This window comes from Onychostoma macrolepis, chromosome 03 (assembly GCF_012432095.1).
Source record: "Onychostoma macrolepis isolate SWU-2019 chromosome 03, ASM1243209v1, whole genome shotgun sequence".
Lineage (NCBI taxonomy): Eukaryota > Metazoa > Chordata > Actinopteri > Cypriniformes > Cyprinidae > Onychostoma > Onychostoma macrolepis.
In genome coordinates, this window is record NC_081157.1 from 32,012,544 (window position 1) to 32,031,839 (window position 19,296).

The following is a 19,296-nucleotide window of genomic DNA, read 5'->3' on the forward strand; positions in this document are numbered from 1 at the left end:
ATAAAATAAGCTCAAGTTTTTCTCCATTTTATTTCACTAAACGTTTATTTTAATGTCAACTAAACGAACAAAACAAAACAATAAAATAAAATTATAATAATAATAATATGGTTTAGTTTTTTTTTTAAACTATAATAACCTCGCTAAGTATTTTCTAAAAGGATTTAAGACATGACAAATTATTATTATTATTATTGGCGATGTAGGACAGGCACCTGACACGTTGTAGCATCTCAGCCACTAGAGGGTAACCTCATACAGTACCTACGTTAACGCTACAGGCTACGCTCAAAGCAGATTATCTGACTGTCATGTATTTATAAAGTCCTCTTCCAACACAACCTTCAATTCATTTTTCCTTTTACTTCATAATTACTCATTCCTCTGGTTAGCGCGCTTCGAAAACATGAGTTTCTTATCAGGGGCATATATTTGCTAAACATATTCAGGTCGACTCATCTTTCATTTTGCATGAGAAGAGGCGGCCTGCCCTGTACACGCGTACCTCGGCCTCCACGCACACGATGCAGTCATTGGACGACGACAATAACGGGGTGGGGTTTCGCATACACTTCGGACAATGTGATTGGACAACGCTTACGCGAAGGCGGGGCCCATGACGCCACTGTCCTCGGACTAGAGAAAGACGCCATTTTGTTTTTTAGCGGTGAGGAGGAGAACCGGAAAAATTGTAGCGAAACTGCACCAAAAGGTAAATAATGCCGAAACGACACATTTTGCGTTGTCATTCTAATGTATGTCATACAGAGGTCTTTTTCATGTACCTGTCGTCTACATGTGGCTCGCAGAAACCGTGACTTCGGTTAATGAATGATCATTTCAGTCAGGGAGGCTAACATGCTAACTAACGGATGTTTGCTTAGCTGATGTGGAACTGCACAACCAGTTCGCGCCTACTTATCCGAATATACAGACATTTTCAGCGCCCCTTTTTCGCGTAAACATGTTTTTACCGTTTTCAAAATTGTATAGTTTCTCGGGAGTGACCGGAGTAAATAAGCAGCAGCCAAGTAAACAGTGGAGTGATCTAGTTATCTCGCCTGCGCCCTTAGCATATAGCAGACGACAAGGCGTCGCTCGCGACACAAGCAGAACGCTCCCTTCATAATGAACGCTGACGGTCTGCATTGATCGTGAGGTCTAGTTTGTCTCTTAGCTAGCAGTGTAAACGTAAAAGAACGAGGACTTGAACAAATTATTAGATCACAGTGACTCAAAATCAGCATTACAGTTACTGTGCGTAATCCGTTAGCGTGAATGATTGTTAGGCCGTGTTTCTGAGATCCTTCAGTACGAAAAACTGACGTAATTTCTGTCGCTTTGTATTTTTTGGTGTGCAGTGTTGCGTCTGTTTTTACGAGTTCACCAGAAATGATGCCTGTGTAATTGTTGGTAACCTCATGCAGGTCTAAAGTGGTTTGCTTTTTGACAAGCGAGAACAGGATTGATCCAGTCTTTTGCATCATAAAAAAAATTAGAGAACAGAGTATGTAAAAATAATAAATAAATAAAAACAGCGGTAGGATGACATCTTTCTTTTGTCTACATAGCTAGCAGGTGTCAAACACCAGGTTTCCACTGTAATGCATGATTGGATCGATTCACAGATCTGTTTTTATTCATGAGGTTGTACCGCTTCTGTTGAATTGTAAGGTGTTTCGTAAGCAGGCACAGCCTCCCAGTCACCCTGATTATGAATGACTGGCGTGTTGATTTCTAGTTAGGAAGCATTTCTCGCTATAATTGGCTGTCTCTGTCGCAACATTGAAACTGTGGATGGGATCAGATGTTGTCATGTGATTTTTCTCTAGCCTCTGTTACGCTCTCACTTCCTAGTATGCCTGATAAATGGCTTGTCGTAACCACTTCAGTCTTTGATCTTTTTGCACGTTTGATGAGCATTTTCATTCTCATATCTTACATGTATCAAGAGTGTTTAATCTCACTTGATTGACCTATTAGAGTTCTGGATGTATTTGACACCTGGTTTGTTTTTATTGATGTTTTTTGTACATCTAAAAGTACATGTTTAAGGTTATGATTAATCAGCCTGATCACTGCTAATATTTTTCGAGCATGAAGTGACTCCGCTGGATGGGAAGGTGTTGATTTTTCTCATTATGTTTCCTGCATAACTTTATACATCAGTATTTAGATTTACTTTATTAAGGTTTTCTAATAAAAGCTAAGTCTTAAGTTTCTGTTTAAACATTTGTAAAACTGTTGTTGCTTTTTTTCATTTTCATTCCCAAATATCAGGAATGTTGTTTGCTGTCTGATACTCCCTGCAGGGAAAATAAACATTTTCTGTGTGTTTAGAGGAAGTCAGTTATTGTAAATGTTAGCAGACTGGAGTTACACAGGAGAAACACAATTTACACTACTGTTTAAAAGTTTGGGCTCTGTAATATTTTTTTTTAATTATTATTTAAATGTTTTATTCAGCAAGGATGCTGGAAATTGATCTAAATTCACAGTAAACTTTTATAATGTTACAAAAGATTTGTTTCAAATAAATGCTGTTGTTTTGAACTTTCAGTTGATCAAATATTTAAAATAATAAGAAATGTTTCTTAAGCAGCAAATCAGTCTATTAGATTAATTTCTGAAGGATCACGTGACACTGAAGACTGGAGTAATGATGCTGAAAATTCAGCTTGAACATCACAGGAATAAATTACATTTTAAAATAGAAAAGAGTTATTTTGCATTGTAATAATATTTAACATTATAATATTTTAACTGTTACAGTTTTAACAAATAAATGTAGCATTGGTGAGCAGTAGCGATTTCTTTCAAAATCATTAAAAAATCTTACCGACCCCAAACTTTTGAATGGTAGTGTATGTGAATGTTACTCTGCATTTAAGTATTAAGCTGAAGACTTCACAGTAAGAATGGGGTCGTTATTTAAGCTTGGGCTTAACCTTAAATGCCATCAGTTTCAGCATGACTAGCTCAGTCTGTTACCAGTGGAAACAACAACAACAAAAAAAAAGTCAGAAATACTCATCACATCTGATGCATGATTTTTAAATGTGTTGCTGCACAGAGGGATAAAGTGAATCACTGTGGAGAAAGAGCAAAATTTCACTTACCACAACCAATTTTTTAAAAAATGTTAAGACACAGTCAATGAAACATGTTACTGGCATTTATATATATATATATATATATATATATATATATATTTAATCAAGGCTTTGTAGACTGATGATCGAGGTAATCTTCAATGTAATGTGCGAGGTTCTAGCTTTATTTACACAGGGCAGAGTTTAGTGTACAGTTATGACCAGAGCAACTTCATTAGCAAGAGCTTCTCATTTCACCTTTTCTACTCAATAATTCAACTTCTATGGTTCTTGTAAATAATTGATATGGCTTAATTTGTTGCTGACATACCCTATGGCCGATTAAAAAAAAATCTTTGAATTGGTCCATTATTTTTCCAAAACGTCTGGTCTTACCTTTTCTTTCTTTATCTGAAACACACATCGACCACAATGAAACCCGTCTTGACTGATCAGTGAGTCAAACTGTGAAAATATGTGTAAGTTACAGAATGAGTCAAATTTTTTGTAGCACTTCCTTGTATTTGCTGGGACTTCTTCCCCTTGTAGAGCACATCATTTAAACAAAAAGGGTGTTTTTCAAATAGTTTGAGGCTTATGTAGTTGTTTTGTTCTGTTGGGACTTTGTTTCAACTCTGGTGTCACTGCATTCTGAAGCCCTACCTTTTTTTTCTTTTTACCCAAAGGACACTGCTCTCACAATCTCATTGGGTGTGTTCTCACATCATTCTTAGCACCTAACTTTTGTGCCACAATTAGACTCAGTAGACTAGACGATGTACATTTCTTCAGATTGAGTACTTGTGTACACTCAGTAGGGCTGTGCGGTATATCGAGTTTGTACAATTATTTTTTTTTATAAGCGATATGGTATGAAGCAATATCGTTAATATCGATATACAGTAATTTGATACGAGCGCATCTGAAGAAATATCTAGGGAGGGGACACTGAACTGCTGCGGAGAAAGTGCATAATACAAGCTTTATATGAAGGGCTTTAAAAAAACTCGTAAGATATAGTAGCCTGTAGTTTGTTTAAAGCGGCTCGCGCTCGCTCCGTCAGATATAGAAAGGCTGCATGTGAGGCTGACAGAGATGCTACTTGCGCTGTTTAATGTGTTTGAGATGTGCTGTTTTCTTTAATGCATAACTTACATTTCACAGGTATATTATTCATATGTAAATGTTAGAAAGCCATGGAAATATTTCCATTTTGCTGTCAGAAGTGCATGAGCTTTTGCTTTGCGATTCTCTGCTAAACTTCAGACTTTGTTTAGAAGGAGTGCCGCTGCGTGCATGCACCAAACAGACAGAGTGCAATAACTGACTAAAATATACATTTTGCTGAATTATTTGTAGTTGGACAATATATGTGACACATGTAGAATTTGAAAACTACAAGTAAAGGGTAATCAAAATAGCCTTTTTACTCAATTAGTCTGCGCTTTTTTTATTTTCATTTTAGTAAATTTAACTTCTGCTTTAAAAGCACTTATTTTTGTTTTAGATTGCAATGTTAGAATGTAATGTGATTTTAACACTTTTTTGCACATAATATATGCCTATGCTTACATTCACTTTATTTGTTTAATCCAAATACAAAATACCGAGAGATATACCGCAAATCAGCCAAAAAATACTGAGATGAATTTTTGCTCATATCGCCCAGCCCTAGTGAACAGCATCTTTTTTTATCTTTTGTGCAGCTGCAGTCTTTTTGGATTATTTTTGCACAAAATTAATTTTGTATAGTGTAGGGTATTGCTGCTTCACAATACAGTATGCATCATGATACACATCACAGTTCAAAATGTCACTGTGCTTCATGGCATTATAACTGAATCATGACTGAAACAATGGCAAACGCATAAGATAAACTCAGTGAATCAGATTTAATCTCTCCCGCAAGTTTGCTGCACTTTTGTCCAAAACAGCGAGTCTTTCTGGATTCAGACTCGGTGGTTTCAGAGTTCAGGCTTTAGATGACCTTCTTCTTTATTAACTACTGAAAATGATAAATTAAAATACTCAAAGGCCGAAGTATCAGTGTAATAAGCAGACTGATGAATGATTGTGTCAGTACAGATCGTTTTAATACATTTTTCAAACACTACAGGTTTTAAAGCAGATTAACAAGGTAACCTATCTGTTGCATGAAAACAAACAAATTTAGGAATTATTATGGTTTCCGGTTTATAATTCTTCAAACATGTCCCATATCATTTAGGCACAAGAAAGGAGAGATGGACTGACAGTCTGAATAGGGAAATGGTGGCTTCATTGTCTAAAACTAGTTTATCGCTTGAGTTATAGTTGGGATTAGTGTGTAACTCAGTCGATGGGGACCAGGATCTCCAGCCATCTCTCTCTGTGTCTCTGATTAATTCAGAGGGCAGGTGTCTCCTCTTACAGGTTTGTCAGGTTTCTGGTTACCTCCTGTACTCTTCTTTCCACCGATGGCATCTTGCATTCACCTCATCACTGCTTGGCCTTTTGTTTCTCTGTCTCTCCTCCCTCCTCTTTTCTCTTCACATGGCGAATCAGCCTTGACCTACACTTGTTTCCCCAGAGTCAGATGTGGTTGAACCATAACAAGCATTCATGGCACATTGAACGCTTAATCAGTTCCTGTGTAGTTCCTGTGTGTGGATTGTCATTTGGGTCTTTAATTTCTTTCCAGTGGATACTATGCATTTATTTAGCAGATACCTGAATTTGCAACTTACGGCAGAGTGATTTGGGGTTGAGTGCTTTGACTTGAAGCGTCGCCTCCTTGCAGGGTTTAAGCTTCTGTTTTCTAGTTTCCACCCCGATCATTGCTATTATGTGACACCATCTTCAGGCAGTCAAAATATTGTTTGCCAATAGTAATGTAGTTGCTGGGTTTTTTTGGTCAGTAATTTCAATTGCACAGTGACTTGATTGAGGCATTTTTCTGCTCTATAGACCTTATGTAGCTGGTTGTCTTCTGTCTTCCTTTTGTATTACCACGATGTGAAAGTAAAGTCGTACGAATTTATGAATTAATCGCTTGTTTTAAAATCTTATTGGTCTACTGACATTTGTTATGACATCTGCTTCAAACATTAAAATGCACATGAAATCTTTTGTTAAAGTTTATCCACTTCAACAGTGATGCTATAGGGCTACCGCAAAAAAAGAAGTTCAAAGACAAAATTCTAAAGAGGGCTGCGCACTTGTTTCTCTGGAGTATAAGATCTAATTCCATCTACCTTCTCTGTTCTTCTCTGCAGAACCGCCACCATGGGGAATATGTTTGCAGGACTCTTTAAGAATCTCTTTGGGAAGAAAGAGATGAGAATTCTGATGGTGGGCTTGGATGCTGCTGGAAAGACCACCATCCTGTACAAACTGAAACTGGGAGAAATAGTCACCACCATTCCCACTATCGGTCTGTGATTCTTGCACTTTTACCATGCTTTCTTTTTCAGTTTTCCCTATTTCAGACTACCAAACATGTTTTGCAGCATGTATTGGTATACACCACATGAGTACTTCTGTTTTATTTCTCTCAGTGGGCCTGGTTCTGGAAATGTTATTTTCTCCATGGGCATTTAAAAAAAACATCAATAAAAAGTTGTAAGGCATGAATCAATCCAACCAGCTCTGAAATTAGTCATTAGATAGGTCTACTTTGATTTTAAGAAAAAATGTTTCCTGTATTTTTAACTCTTATTTTACTTTTATCCATTGTCCCTTCCCCATCTCATTCCATCTCTTTGTGTCCTATCTTATCCCTCTATTCCATCTCTGTGTGCTGTCTGTGTGTGTAAAAATTCTTTGCCCTCGGGCTGTAGTATTATTAGAGCAGGGCCCCAGCATGAGACACAAGAAGTTCATGCCTTTTCACCCTCATTGCATCTGTGCCTCTTTTTTTTGAGCCAGTGTTTAACTTGTTACCTTTTCTCTTTGCAGGTTTTAATGTTGAGACGGTAGAGTATAAGAACATCAGCTTCACTGTGTGGGATGTGGGCGGTCAGGATAAGATCCGGCCGCTTTGGAGGCACTATTTCCAGAACACACAAGGTGAGTGTCCACCCATACACACAGAGAACCAGGTATTGAGCAACTCTTGAGTGCATACTTAAGTCTGTCACTGTTATTTCCACAGGCCTGATTTTTGTTGTGGACAGTAACGATAGGGAGCGAGTGAATGAGGCGAGGGAGGAGTTGACGAGGATGCTGGCAGAGGACGAGTTGAGAGATGCTGTTCTGCTTGTCTTTGCCAACAAACAGGTAAAAGAGAGAAAAACTAAATTCTTTAAACGCAAGTAGCATCAGCAGTCCAAGTATTCATTTGGTTCCTTTTCTGACTTCTGCTGTGGTTGATGTCATGTACAGTGGGGCAAAAAAGTATTTAGTCAGCCACCAATTGTTCAAGTTCTCCCACTTAAAAAGATGAGAGAGGCCTGTAATTTTCATCATAGGTATACCTCAACTATGAGAGACAAAATGAGAAAAAAAATCCAGAAAATCACATTGTAGGATTTTTAAAGAATTTATTTGCAAATTATGGTGGAAAATAAGTATTTGGTCAATAACAAAATTTCATCTCAATACTTTGTTATATACCCTTTGTTGGCAATGACAGAGGTCAAACGTTTTCTGTAAGTCTTCACACACTGTTGCTGGTATTTTGGCCCATTCCTCCATGCAGATCTCCTCTAGAGCAGTAATGTTTTGGGGCTGTCGCTGGGCAACACGGACTTTCAACTCCTCCAAAGATTTTCGATGGGGTTGAGATCTGGAGACTGGCTAGGCCACTCCAGGACCTTGAAATGCTTCTTACGAAGCCACTCCTTCGTTGCCGGGCGGTGTGTTTGGGATCATTGTCATGCTGAAAGACCCAGCCACGCTTTCATCTTCAATGCCCTTGCTGATGGAAGGAGGTTTTCACTCAAAATCTCACGATACATGGCCCCATTCATTCTTTCGTTTACACGGATCAGTCGTCCTGGTCCCTTTGCAGAAAAACAGCCCCAAAGCATGATGTTTCCACCCCCATGCTTCACAGTAGGTATGGTGTTCTTTGGATGCAACTCAGCATTCTTTCTCCTCCAAACACGACAAGTTGAGTTTTTACCAAAAAGTTCTATTTTGGTTTCATCTGACCATATGACATTCTCCCAATCCTCTTCTGGATCATCCAAATGCTCTCTAGCAAACTTCAGACGGGCCGGACATGTACTGGCTTAAGCAGGGAGACACGTCTGGCACTGCAGGATTTGAGGCCTTTGTTACTTTGGTCCCAGCTCTCTGCAGGTCATTCACTAGGTCCCCTGTGTGGTTCTGGGATTTTTACTCACAGTTCTTGTGATCATTTTGACCCCATGGGGTGAGATCTTGCGTGGAGCCCCAGATCGAGGGAGATTATCAGTGGTCTTGTATGTCTTCCATTATCTAATACTTGCTCCCACAGTTGATTTCTTCACACCAAGCTGCTTACCTATTGCAGATTCAGTCTTCCCAGCCTGGTGCAGGTCTACAATTTTGTTTCTGGTGTCCTTTGACAGCTCTTTGGTCTTGTCCATGGTGGAGTTTGGAGTTGGACTGTTTGAGGTTGTGGACAGGTGTCTTTTATACTGATAACAAGTTCAAACAGATGCCATTAATACAGGTAACGAGTGGAGGACAGAGGAGCCTCTTAAAGAAGAAGTTACAGGTCTGTGAGAGCCAGAAATCTTGCTTGTTTGTAGGTGACCAAATACTTATTTTTCTGAGGAATTTACCAATTAATTCTTTAAAAATCCTACAATGTGATTTTCTGGATTTTTTTGCTCATTTTGTCTCTCATAGTTGAGGTATACCTATGATGAAAATTACAGGCCTCTCTCATCTTTTTAAGTGGGAGAACTTGCACAATTGGTGGCTGACTAAATATTTTTTTGCCCCACTGTATGATTGTTTCATTGATTGGCCTGGGTATTAATACAGTTGTTCTGATTTGATTTAATTCTGATTCACCAGCTCTTAATTAAATTCTGTTTGGACTTGATTAGATTCCGATTAAGGTATACTAGTTTTTTTCTTAAGGTATATTTCACATTTATGAAATGTATTGCTGTTTTTTTTATTTATCAAAGAATACTTAAAGTATCACTGTTTACACAAAAATATTAAGCAGCTGTTTTAACATTGATAATAAAAATAAATGTTTTTTTGAGCACCAATTCAGCATATACTTATTTCAGATTTGCTGCTAAAAATCCATCTTTGTCATCACAGGAATAAATAGCATATTAAAACAGAAAAGAGTTTTTGTTTAAAATGTAATGAAATCTAAGCATAAGAGACTTTTTTTTTTTTACCTCAAAATTTTGATGCAAGAAATTCCCTCTCTGTAAATGCTGTAGATTAAATGCACCAGTGCTTTAGACTGATTCAAACCACTAAATACTAAACTACTACACCGGTTAAACAACTACTCGTTTTTGGTTATGTTGTTGAACTGGCCCATATGAGTCATTAAAGTTAGTTCAGCAGAACGCGATGACATCTACAGGACGGGCAGCACACTTTCACACAGCCAGTAAAAATAGGCCACTTTTATGAATCCATGTCGAGCAAATCAAAAAAAGGTATTTTTAAAAAGCTCAGTATTTGACTGCATTGTTCTTTTCATCTGTTGCGCAACAGGACCTGCCCAACGCGATGAACGCAGCCGAGATCACAGATAAGCTGGGCCTTCATTCCCTGCGTCATCGTAACTGGTACATCCAGGCCACCTGCGCCACCAGTGGGGATGGCCTGTACGAAGGGCTCGACTGGCTCTCCAACCAGCTCAAAAACGCTAAATGATCCATTCCACCCTCTCCTCTTCTGTCAGCGCTGTGTGTGTATGAATGTGTGTGAAGGGTGACAGCACTGGTTTCAGTCTTGCCCGGTTGCCCAGTTTATCCATTTCTTTCTCTTGTCCAGTCTTGTATACGTCAGAGACTCTGCCCAGTGCTGTCTTTAATACACATGCAAGAGTGTGTGTGTGTTTACGTGTGTATGTATGTGTGAACTGAGGGTGGGAGTAGCCTTGCTGTGCCTTTCAAAATAGACACTCAGTGTACAGCACGGTTCTCTCTTTCTCTCTCTTCTCCCTCCTCTCCCCGTGGTTTTCTGCACGCAAAGAATGACCCAGGATGTTAAATATTTCTGTTACCTAATACACTGAAACCAGACTATAGGCCTGATTTGTCCCTTTCCCAATGTTTAAAGCAATCACGCATGTCTAAAATGTTACAAGGTGTGAGTTGCCATCCTTTGACCCCACATTTGATAAAACTCATTGTAACCTGCATCAGGTTGGGAAAAAAAGAAGGAAAAAATCAGACAATAAAGTGACATTTCTTTTCCATCCATTCTTCTTCGCGTTATTTGAAAATCATGCTAATGCTTTCAGGTACGTCACATGACGCTTTCCATGTGAACACCAGCTCGCTTTCCCTACTGCTGTCCTCAGTCAAGCGCATTCAAGCACAAGCCCGTGAAACCTTTCGTTTACACAAAGTCAGTTTGTACAGCGTCTTAAACTATTGCCTGTGGGGAAGAAATCATTTGACCCTGTGTCTGCTTTTTCTTTTTTTTTTTTTTTTGGGATCTTGCTGATCATCCAATCAGATCCCAGGCACTAACTAACAGCCTTACATGTGTTTTGATTTCCATGTAAGAGATGACTGCAGAAGTGATGGGCGTTTGTGGGAGTATGGAGGGAGTGAGCGCCTTCTGCTGGAGCAGCGAGGCCTTTTGCGAGCTGCTCCCACTCCAGTGATTCTTTTTTTTTTTTATTGTTGTGATGATTATTTTTTTCTTTATTATGGTCTCTTTCAAGTTGTCCTGCATCATATGTACAGTCAGAATCTCATGAGTGTTCAGGTGAGGCCACTAAGGGCTTTTTGAGATGCATTCTCCCAATTGTAATCTAAAATTGAGACACCTGATAGGTAGATGAAGATCCAGGCATATCTGTGACTGATCCAGAGTCGCCAACGAGCTCCATTGGTTCCTTGGTTGGTATGAGAGAATTGCAGAACAGCTGCAGGTCAAAATGTAAACTCCTCCAGCCAGCTTTAGTCCTCCCTCTTCCATTTCTCACATTCTTTCCTCCTTCCTTGTTTCTCTTCATCGGTTGGTGGCTGCTCTACCTGATGCACCAGTCCATTTTGAAACACGTCACTGATAGAATCAAGCACCAGCAGAGAGATGTTCGCTTTGAGAACGTGTACATGCATCTTATAATAATCCAAAACTGACAAACACGTTTTGTTTTCCTTCATATTCCAAAGGCAACTGCAGTGTTGAATACAGCATTGAAGATTGTGCTGTAATGACTGCAGTGGTCCTAACCCTGTACTGACCTCTCACAAGGGAATAGGTGACGTTTCACCATGTGTGAACCTTGATAGCAACATGAATGCATTTTATTTGTTTTTCCCCCCCTTTGTCTGTCACCAAAATTCATGTTTCATAACTCTAATAATGTTTTTTGGCCTTTTAGTTATTGATACAGATCTACTGTAGTAGATAAAGATTTATTTGAATAAGCATCATCTATGACAAGTAATTAAAGTGTATGAGTATGAAAATGTATTTAGCTTGCAGATTTCATTTAGCTATCCTATGTTCAGATGTGAAGCTTTAATTTCAAAAATTCTGTAAAATAATAGGAGCAAGGAACGTGTGCACATGTTTGTTTTCTTTTACTGAAATGGTTTTTGTTTTTAGCTTTTTTTTCTAAACCCATCTTGTAACATCTGATAAATGCACTATAATAAAGAGATCTCTATTACAATTGATTTGTTGTTGTTCCTTTATTTTACGACTTTTGTCAGTATTCAAGTCCTCGTGGGTGCTATTGGTGGAGCTCTGGTGTGGTTATGTCAGACACTAGTTCAACTGCAGGTGGTGCTGTGGCACTGTTATATAGTTATCAGATTGACAAATAAATGCCTTATAAAGACATCAAGTCAACATTAAGTTTGAGCTTTTGTAATTTATTTACTTTAACAGTTTGCTTAATTGTCCAGCCCCTTTGATACGTGGACACCCAAACAGGTCCTGCACAAGACATTGTGCCAAAACCACTAATACACATTCTGTAGAATAATTTCAAGTAACCTTTGTCTCAAAGCTGTCATAAAATCAATCCTGAAATCTTCCTATTGGGGTTAAAAACATGGACTGCACATATGACCCAACAATTCAATGAAGTTGACAGTGCACATTTTATTTCCTATTAAACAAGCTACCGCACCATATTTTGGACCCTGAAAACGTTAACATTTTTGCTTGTCATTAAATTACGAATGCTTATTCAAGAACAACTTGGAGAATGAATTAAAAGTTCGGGATAAGACACTGGTGGTTTTATTTACATGGTAAAAGGCTTTACATTGCCAAAGCATTGGTAACATTTATGTACAGAAATAAGACAAAGTTGTGCACACCATTATAAAGATGGCATTAGTTGAAGAGGAGTGCAAGGACATGATTGTTGCAGAGCCATGATGAACGTGGAAGCCACCCACAGAACTTCCATTTTAAATAGCCGTCGCTAACTCAGTAAACTGGATTTGATTGTTGCCGATTTCGCTTGATCTGGGATCATTTGGTTCTTCGAAGCTCATCCGGGACTTGCTGTCATAGCAACGGGTCCATAAACTTAAACCTGCTCGGGAGCAGGTTTATTTCTTGTAAACAGGATTAGATTGCATCTTTTTAAGCAGAATTGATACTTAAAATCTATCCCAGCCAGCGTTACTTTATTACAAGAGTACCCTACTGGTCCAGGGACAATAATTTAAATAAAAAATAATTTGAAATTAATATAACAATATAGTAATGTAATATAACTAGGTTGTGTAGTCTATAATACTATAGACACAACCAGTTTTACTCATTGAAAGATTTATTAGTGATGAAATAATTACTTTATAATTGTATTGAGTCTTACACATGCTATAAGAGAAGGCGATTAGTCACCAGAAGAGACAGACGGCAGTGCGTAAGTGTTTTAATACTCATTCTTAGCTCTGTTGTTTAAATTAATTCCTTGCTGCTAGGAAAGAATAGTTCGTTTCCTACCTATTTCTAGTCTGCTTTTTCGTTGTGGTTTATATTTTTGATTGCACTTACTGATCATTATAATAACTGCCCTTTAGCTTAAACTCCTTTCCTGCACTTAAGTGCGAAGTGTTAATTTCGATTTGAGCCATTGCCCTGCGATTGGCTGGTGGTTGTGCCAATTAAAAGCGACCACAGCTTTTTTTCCACTCTAGACTGTGTATTTGTTTGAGGTGTGTGCGCTGACGCGGAAGCGTTCAGCCGTCGTGTTCAGCCTCCTCGTGTAAAGACCTGCGACTTTTTCCTGTGCGACTTGAACCGAGCTACACACTTAAGTATCTTTTTTTCCTTCCTCACTCTGCTCTCCTATCCTCTTTCCTTCTACCTCTATCATGTGTCTCCAAAACATTCCGGTTCTCTCTCAGCCACGCTCTAACATCACTCGCAGACGGCAACGTAATACTGCTAACCTACGCCCTATCTCTACATCTTCCACTACACCTCTGGCTTTCTCTGTGGGTCTCTGGAATTGTCAGTCAGCCGTCAACAAAGCTGACTTCATTTCTGCCTTTTCTTTAAAATCCACTCTCAGCATCTTGGGCTTGACTGAGACCTGGATTCGTCCAGAAGACTCAGCAACCCCAGCTGCTCTCTACTAATTTCTCTTTCTCTCATACTTCGCCTCAAGTTGGTCGGGGTGGGGTACTGGCCTGCTCGTTTCACACAATTGGAAATACTCAACCCACTCTACCCTTTGCAATTACAACTCATTTGAATGTCATGCCATTACTGTATCAGCTCCGATAAAACTCCAGATTGTGGTAATCTACCGTTCCCTGGACAAATTCTAGCCACCTTCCTAGAGGAGCTGGACGGGTTGTTGTCCTCTTTGTGGAGGATGGCATTCCACTCTTAGTCTTTGGTGATTTCAACATTCACCTAGACAAGCCTTATGCTACAGACTTCCACTCGCTACTAGCTTCATTTGATCTCAATCGCCTTACCACTACTAGCACGCACAAATCAGGCAACCAACTTGATTTAATTTACACATGCAATTGTACTGCAGATAACATTCTGGTACAACCGCTACATATCTCGGACCATTTCTTCATTACATTTACACTACATTTTGCTACCCGTGTGCCACTGACCCCCCTACCGGTTACTTTTAGATGAAACCTGCGCTCCCTTTCTCCTTCCCATCTTTCCTCTGTAGTATCCTCCTCTCTTCCCTCACCTACCCATTTCTCATCTCTGGATGTAAACGCAGCTACTGAAACTTTATGCTCTACCTTAACTTCTTGTCTAGACGACATTTGTCCTCTCTCCTCTAGGTCAGCACGGACTGCCCCTTCTAACCCCTGGTTATCTGATGTTCTTCGTGAACATCGGACTAAACTCAGAGCGGCAGAGAGAAAATGGCACAAATCAAACAACCCGTCGGACCTGAGTAGGTATCAGTCTCTGCTCTCATCTTTCTCTGCTGATGTCCACACTGCCAAATCCTCACATTTCCACAACAAGATCAACAGCGCCCAGACATGCGTAATCTCTTCAGAACATTTAATTCTCTCCTCTGTCCCCCTCCACCACCTCCCACCACTTCTATTACAGCTGATGACTTTGCTACTTTTTTTACAGACAAAACTAGATCGATCAGTGATCAGTTCTCACCTCCACGCACACAGGACCCCCAACCAGCCACTTCCACTGCTAAACCTCCCATTTTCTCCTCCTGTCCCCTGACGGAGGCTGAAGTATCCAAACTTCTCCTCTCCAACCATCCTACAACATGTCCTCTTGACCCAATCCCTCGCACCTTCTGCAAGCAATCTCTCCCACGCCTACCAACACTCACACACATCATCAACACATCCCTCCTCACAGGCATCTTCCCCACTGCGTTCAAGCAGGCTCGGGTAACCCCACTGCTCAAAAACCTACATTAAACACTTCTCTTATAGAAAACTATAGACCTGTCTCTCTCCTTCCATTCATAGCGAAAACACTTGAACGTGTTGTCTTCAACCAGGTCTCATTGTTTCTTTCACAGAACAACAAACTGGACGCTAAACAGTCAGGTTTCAGGAGTGGCCATTCAACTGAGACTGCGCTTCTCTCGGTCACTGAAGCCCTGCGAATTGCAAAAGCCCATTCAAATCATCAGTCCTCATTCTGCTGGATCTATCTGCCGCTTTGACACTGTCAATCATCAGATACTCCTCTCCACCCTCTCATCACTGGGCATCGCTGGAATTCCACTTTGCTGGTTTGAATCCTATCTCACTGGTAGGTCTTTCAGGGTGGCCTGGGGAGGTATCCTAAGCACATCCACTGGTCACTGGGGTTCCTCAGGGATCGGTTCTTGGACCCTCCTCTTCTCCACATACACTACATCACTGGGTCCCATCATACAGGCACATGGATTCTCCTACCACTGCTATGCTGATGACACACAGCTCTATCTCTTTTCAACCAGATGATCCAACGGTAGCTGCAAGGATCTCAGGTTGCCTGGCAGACATCTCGACATGGATGAAAGAACATCACCTCCAGCTCAACCTGGCAAAGACTGAGCTTCTTGTCTTTCCTGCCGCTCCAACTCTACAGCATGACATCACGATCCAGTTAGGTTCATCAGCAATTACCCCATCAACTTCGGTCAGAAATCTTGGTGTAATCTTTGATGACCAGCTGACCTTCAAAGACCACATTGCAAAGACTGCTCGATCTTGCAGGTTTGCACTACACAACATCAGAAAGATCAGGCCCTTTCTGACAGAGCATGCTGCACAACTTCTTGTCCAGGCCCTTGTCATTTCTAGGCTGGACTACTGCAATGCTCTTCTGGCTGGACTTCCATCAAACACAGTCAAACCTCTACAAATGATTCAGAATGCGGCACGACTGGTCTTCAAGGAACCCAAAAGAGCCCATGTTACACCTCTCTTTATCTCATTGCATTGGCTACCAATCGCAGCTCGCATCAAGTTCAAGACACTGATGCTTGCTCATAGAACAACCACAGGCTCAGCACCCGCCTACCTGCACTCACTATTAAGAATCTACATCCCCTCCAGAAGTCTGAGATCTGCTAGTGAGCGACGCCTCGTGGTACCATCACAAAGAGGCTCAAAATCACTCTCCAGAACATTCTCGTTCACCATTCCTGGCTGGTGGAATGATCTTCCCACCCATATTCGGAGTACTGGATCCCTGGCAATCTTCAAGCAACAGCTGAAAACTCATCTCTTTCGACACTACTTGACTTCAACCTACACATAAAAAAAAAAAAAAAAAAATCTTTCTCCTTACTTATTCCTTCCCTTGCTAGCTTGTACTTATTTAAACAATGCCTGAGACTTGGTGTTACAAGCACTTCCTTTGTCGGATTGCCTCTTCAAGATGAATCGCTTCATGTGTTCCCCAAATTGTAAGTCGCTTTGGATAAAAGCGTCTGCAAAATGACTAAATGTAAATGTAATAAAGTCTGAATCCTGCATTAATTTGAGTGATGACAGATATTATGGGAGTGGCTTGATGGAGCGCAGAGATGCAGATAACTGGATCTCTAAGAAACTTTAATTAATGCTGTCACATAAGAAATTTGCTTCAAAGATAAAATTAGATCAGTAGATCTGGAATCTTTCAAATCATCTCAGATGTAATAAACGACGTACGAAGAACGGACCCCTGAGCTTCTGGGACAATCTCCAGTATTTTACATAGGACTAGTAGTAGGAAGACAAATGGATTTAAGGATTACAAGGGAGGGAAAAAAAAAAAAAGCCATTTGTATGTAATCCATAGAAAACAAATCAAGTTAAACAAAATGGGTCTAGAGAAACCATGTCAACTGGAGAATAAGATTTGAGCTGCACATAGAATAAAAACATCCATCTTCTGCTTTTCTGGGATTAGGTCATGGTGGCAACAGACCAAGAAGAGCAGCCCATGTGTTATTCATTAATACATGTAGAGACACCGGAGAAGAGATTTAAAAAAAAAAAAAACATAGTAAAGACACACTACTACTACAGCAACAACTCACTGTGAAAGAAGGATATTTAACTGTGATCAGTGTATAAAATGGCATTGTGGTGCACACTAATTGAAGGGGCAACAGAGCTTAATGTTCAGCAAATCTTATAGTTAAGACGGTTACATACCCTCTTATATTCCTAGTGTTCTCAGCTGCTTAAGCATTTCCACAAACAATTGGTTCTGATTCCCAAATTTAAGACTATACTCAAAATGGAACCATTACAGATCACCTACCATTTTCTTAGCCTAATTTTTCAATATGTTTGCGGTTTCCTTTAGGCCATTGTTCTGGAGAATTCTAGTTGACTAAAACTCTCCAAAAGGACTTGCCTATATTTGGTTCCATCCAGGTTGTCCTTGATGCTAATATGCTTTCCAGTTACTCCTGTGAAATGAATACATGATGCTGTCATCACAGTTATGTGGGGAAACTATATTTGGCTTGTCCCCAATATAGCACTTTCCTTTCAGGCAAGAAAGTTCAAGGTTTTGAAAATCTTTCTCTTTTTTTTTTTTTTTTTTTTCCTTCTTACAAATTCATCTCTACACCCCGCAGAATTGATGTATGCTTCTATTTCAGTTATAAAAGCTCAACTGAGCAAAACTCTCAAACTGGAATTAATGATGCCATCGAGCAATTGAACACAGGTGGACTCGAATGAACATTAGGTCTTACCCTGTTAAGGTAATTAGCACAATTGCTCAAGATTAATCACTTCATGCAGTTTACAGTTAAACCAAAAGGCTCGAATTTCAGAAACATGAATTTCAGATATTAATTTTAAAGTTGGCACTAAATGAGGAATCACCATATCTATTTTTTACAGCACCTTAATGATTTTAGTATGAACAATTTAACCACACATGCATCAAAATGTCATAACTTGATCTTCTGGTAAAACACAAGACTTGCATTTTGTATCGCAAGTATGTTGGCCTTCACCAATCACTGGGCCTGTTTAAACTTGTCACTTAATGCATTTTCTCAGATTAGTTTTGTTATCTGATTTGCCAAAACTGCTCCATTTACACTTAAAAAAAAAAAAAAAATTAAATATATATATATATATATATATATATATATATATAAAATGTACATATATGACAACCAGATGCATTTACACTTGTACAGTTACGGCTGGAATGCATCTCAAACCACTTCTTGAAGCCTTAAATGTGTTTAATTTTTTGCAATCAGTTAGTTAGATGATCAATATATCATGAAGTGCAAATAGGTCCATTTAGTCTGCTTAAACATTGCTCTTTCTTACAATCAACCTCCATCTCAATTCAGATCTGCCTCCATGCAATAGCTATTCTGCTCATTATTTTGCTGCGTTTCCTGTATTTTGGTGACAAAAACCCAGTAGTTCAGTCATTGCATCACTCAATGCTCACATGAGCCAGTCGCCATCTCCCATTAAAACTGCACCTATCACAAAAATGAAAAGACACATTGTGATTTTATTTTCATTTAAGCAGCTTAATGTGAAGACTATCTCGAATATGGCACATAGAGAAAAACACTTCATGCTTGGGAATGAGAAAACTCAGCCCAGGACTGAGATCCAGTAGAGGAAATAAGAGGAAATAGATTCATCTGCCTGAAAAAATAGAGACACATTTTAGCCAAAAAAAATTAATCAATCTTAGTCACCTAAAATATTCCTAAGGACCAGGGTGAGAGAAACCCCTGTATGGATTAATCTCATTACTCACACTGAGGGGTGTATGTTGCTCTGGAGACATCTGGTGTGCATGCTTCATTCTTGTACAAGCTTCCCCATGTCACTCACACATTAGCTGAGGTGAAGAACTATCATCACACTTTGATTCGCAAATGAGCTTTTGTTAAAAATCAGCTTATGAGCATCCCGTTTTCATCTTCATTTCTATTTTTTGGTCTCTACTGCATTGTTCTGCACTCTCACGGTACTCCACCCTTCTCTCCTCCCAGCATTTCCCAATCCCCATGACTGACATTTGGGATGATCGCTGGATAATGACTTCCAGTGGACTAATTGTTATAATTTAATCGTACGCTTTGATGTTTCCTGGGATCTGCTCAGCTAAAAGATGTTAATTA

At 39.5% G+C, this 19,296-nt stretch overlaps 2 protein-coding genes across 2 annotated transcripts; both read left to right on the plus strand.

Annotated features, from left to right (window-relative positions):
• The first annotated feature begins 556 nt into the window (after positions 1 to 556).
• Positions 557 to 11,896, plus strand: arf2a (ADP-ribosylation factor 2a). The gene is made up of 5 exons (XM_058770315.1): positions 557 to 712; positions 6,347 to 6,504; positions 7,029 to 7,139; positions 7,225 to 7,349; positions 9,750 to 11,896. Exons 2-5 carry the CDS (start codon positions 6,357 to 6,359, stop codon positions 9,909 to 9,911), a joined length of 546 nt encoding a protein of 181 aa, XP_058626298.1. The 5' UTR covers positions 557 to 712; positions 6,347 to 6,356; the 3' UTR covers positions 9,912 to 11,896.
• Positions 11,897 to 15,367: 3,471 nt separating this feature from the next.
• Positions 15,368 to 16,707, plus strand: LOC131537926 (uncharacterized). The gene is made up of 2 exons (XM_058771638.1): positions 15,368 to 15,455; positions 15,646 to 16,707. The coding sequence occupies exon 2, from the start codon at positions 15,702 to 15,704 to the stop codon at positions 16,449 to 16,451; it is 750 nt and encodes a 249-aa protein (XP_058627621.1). The 5' UTR covers positions 15,368 to 15,455; positions 15,646 to 15,701; the 3' UTR covers positions 16,452 to 16,707.
• The last annotated feature ends 2,589 nt before the right edge of the window (positions 16,708 to 19,296 follow it).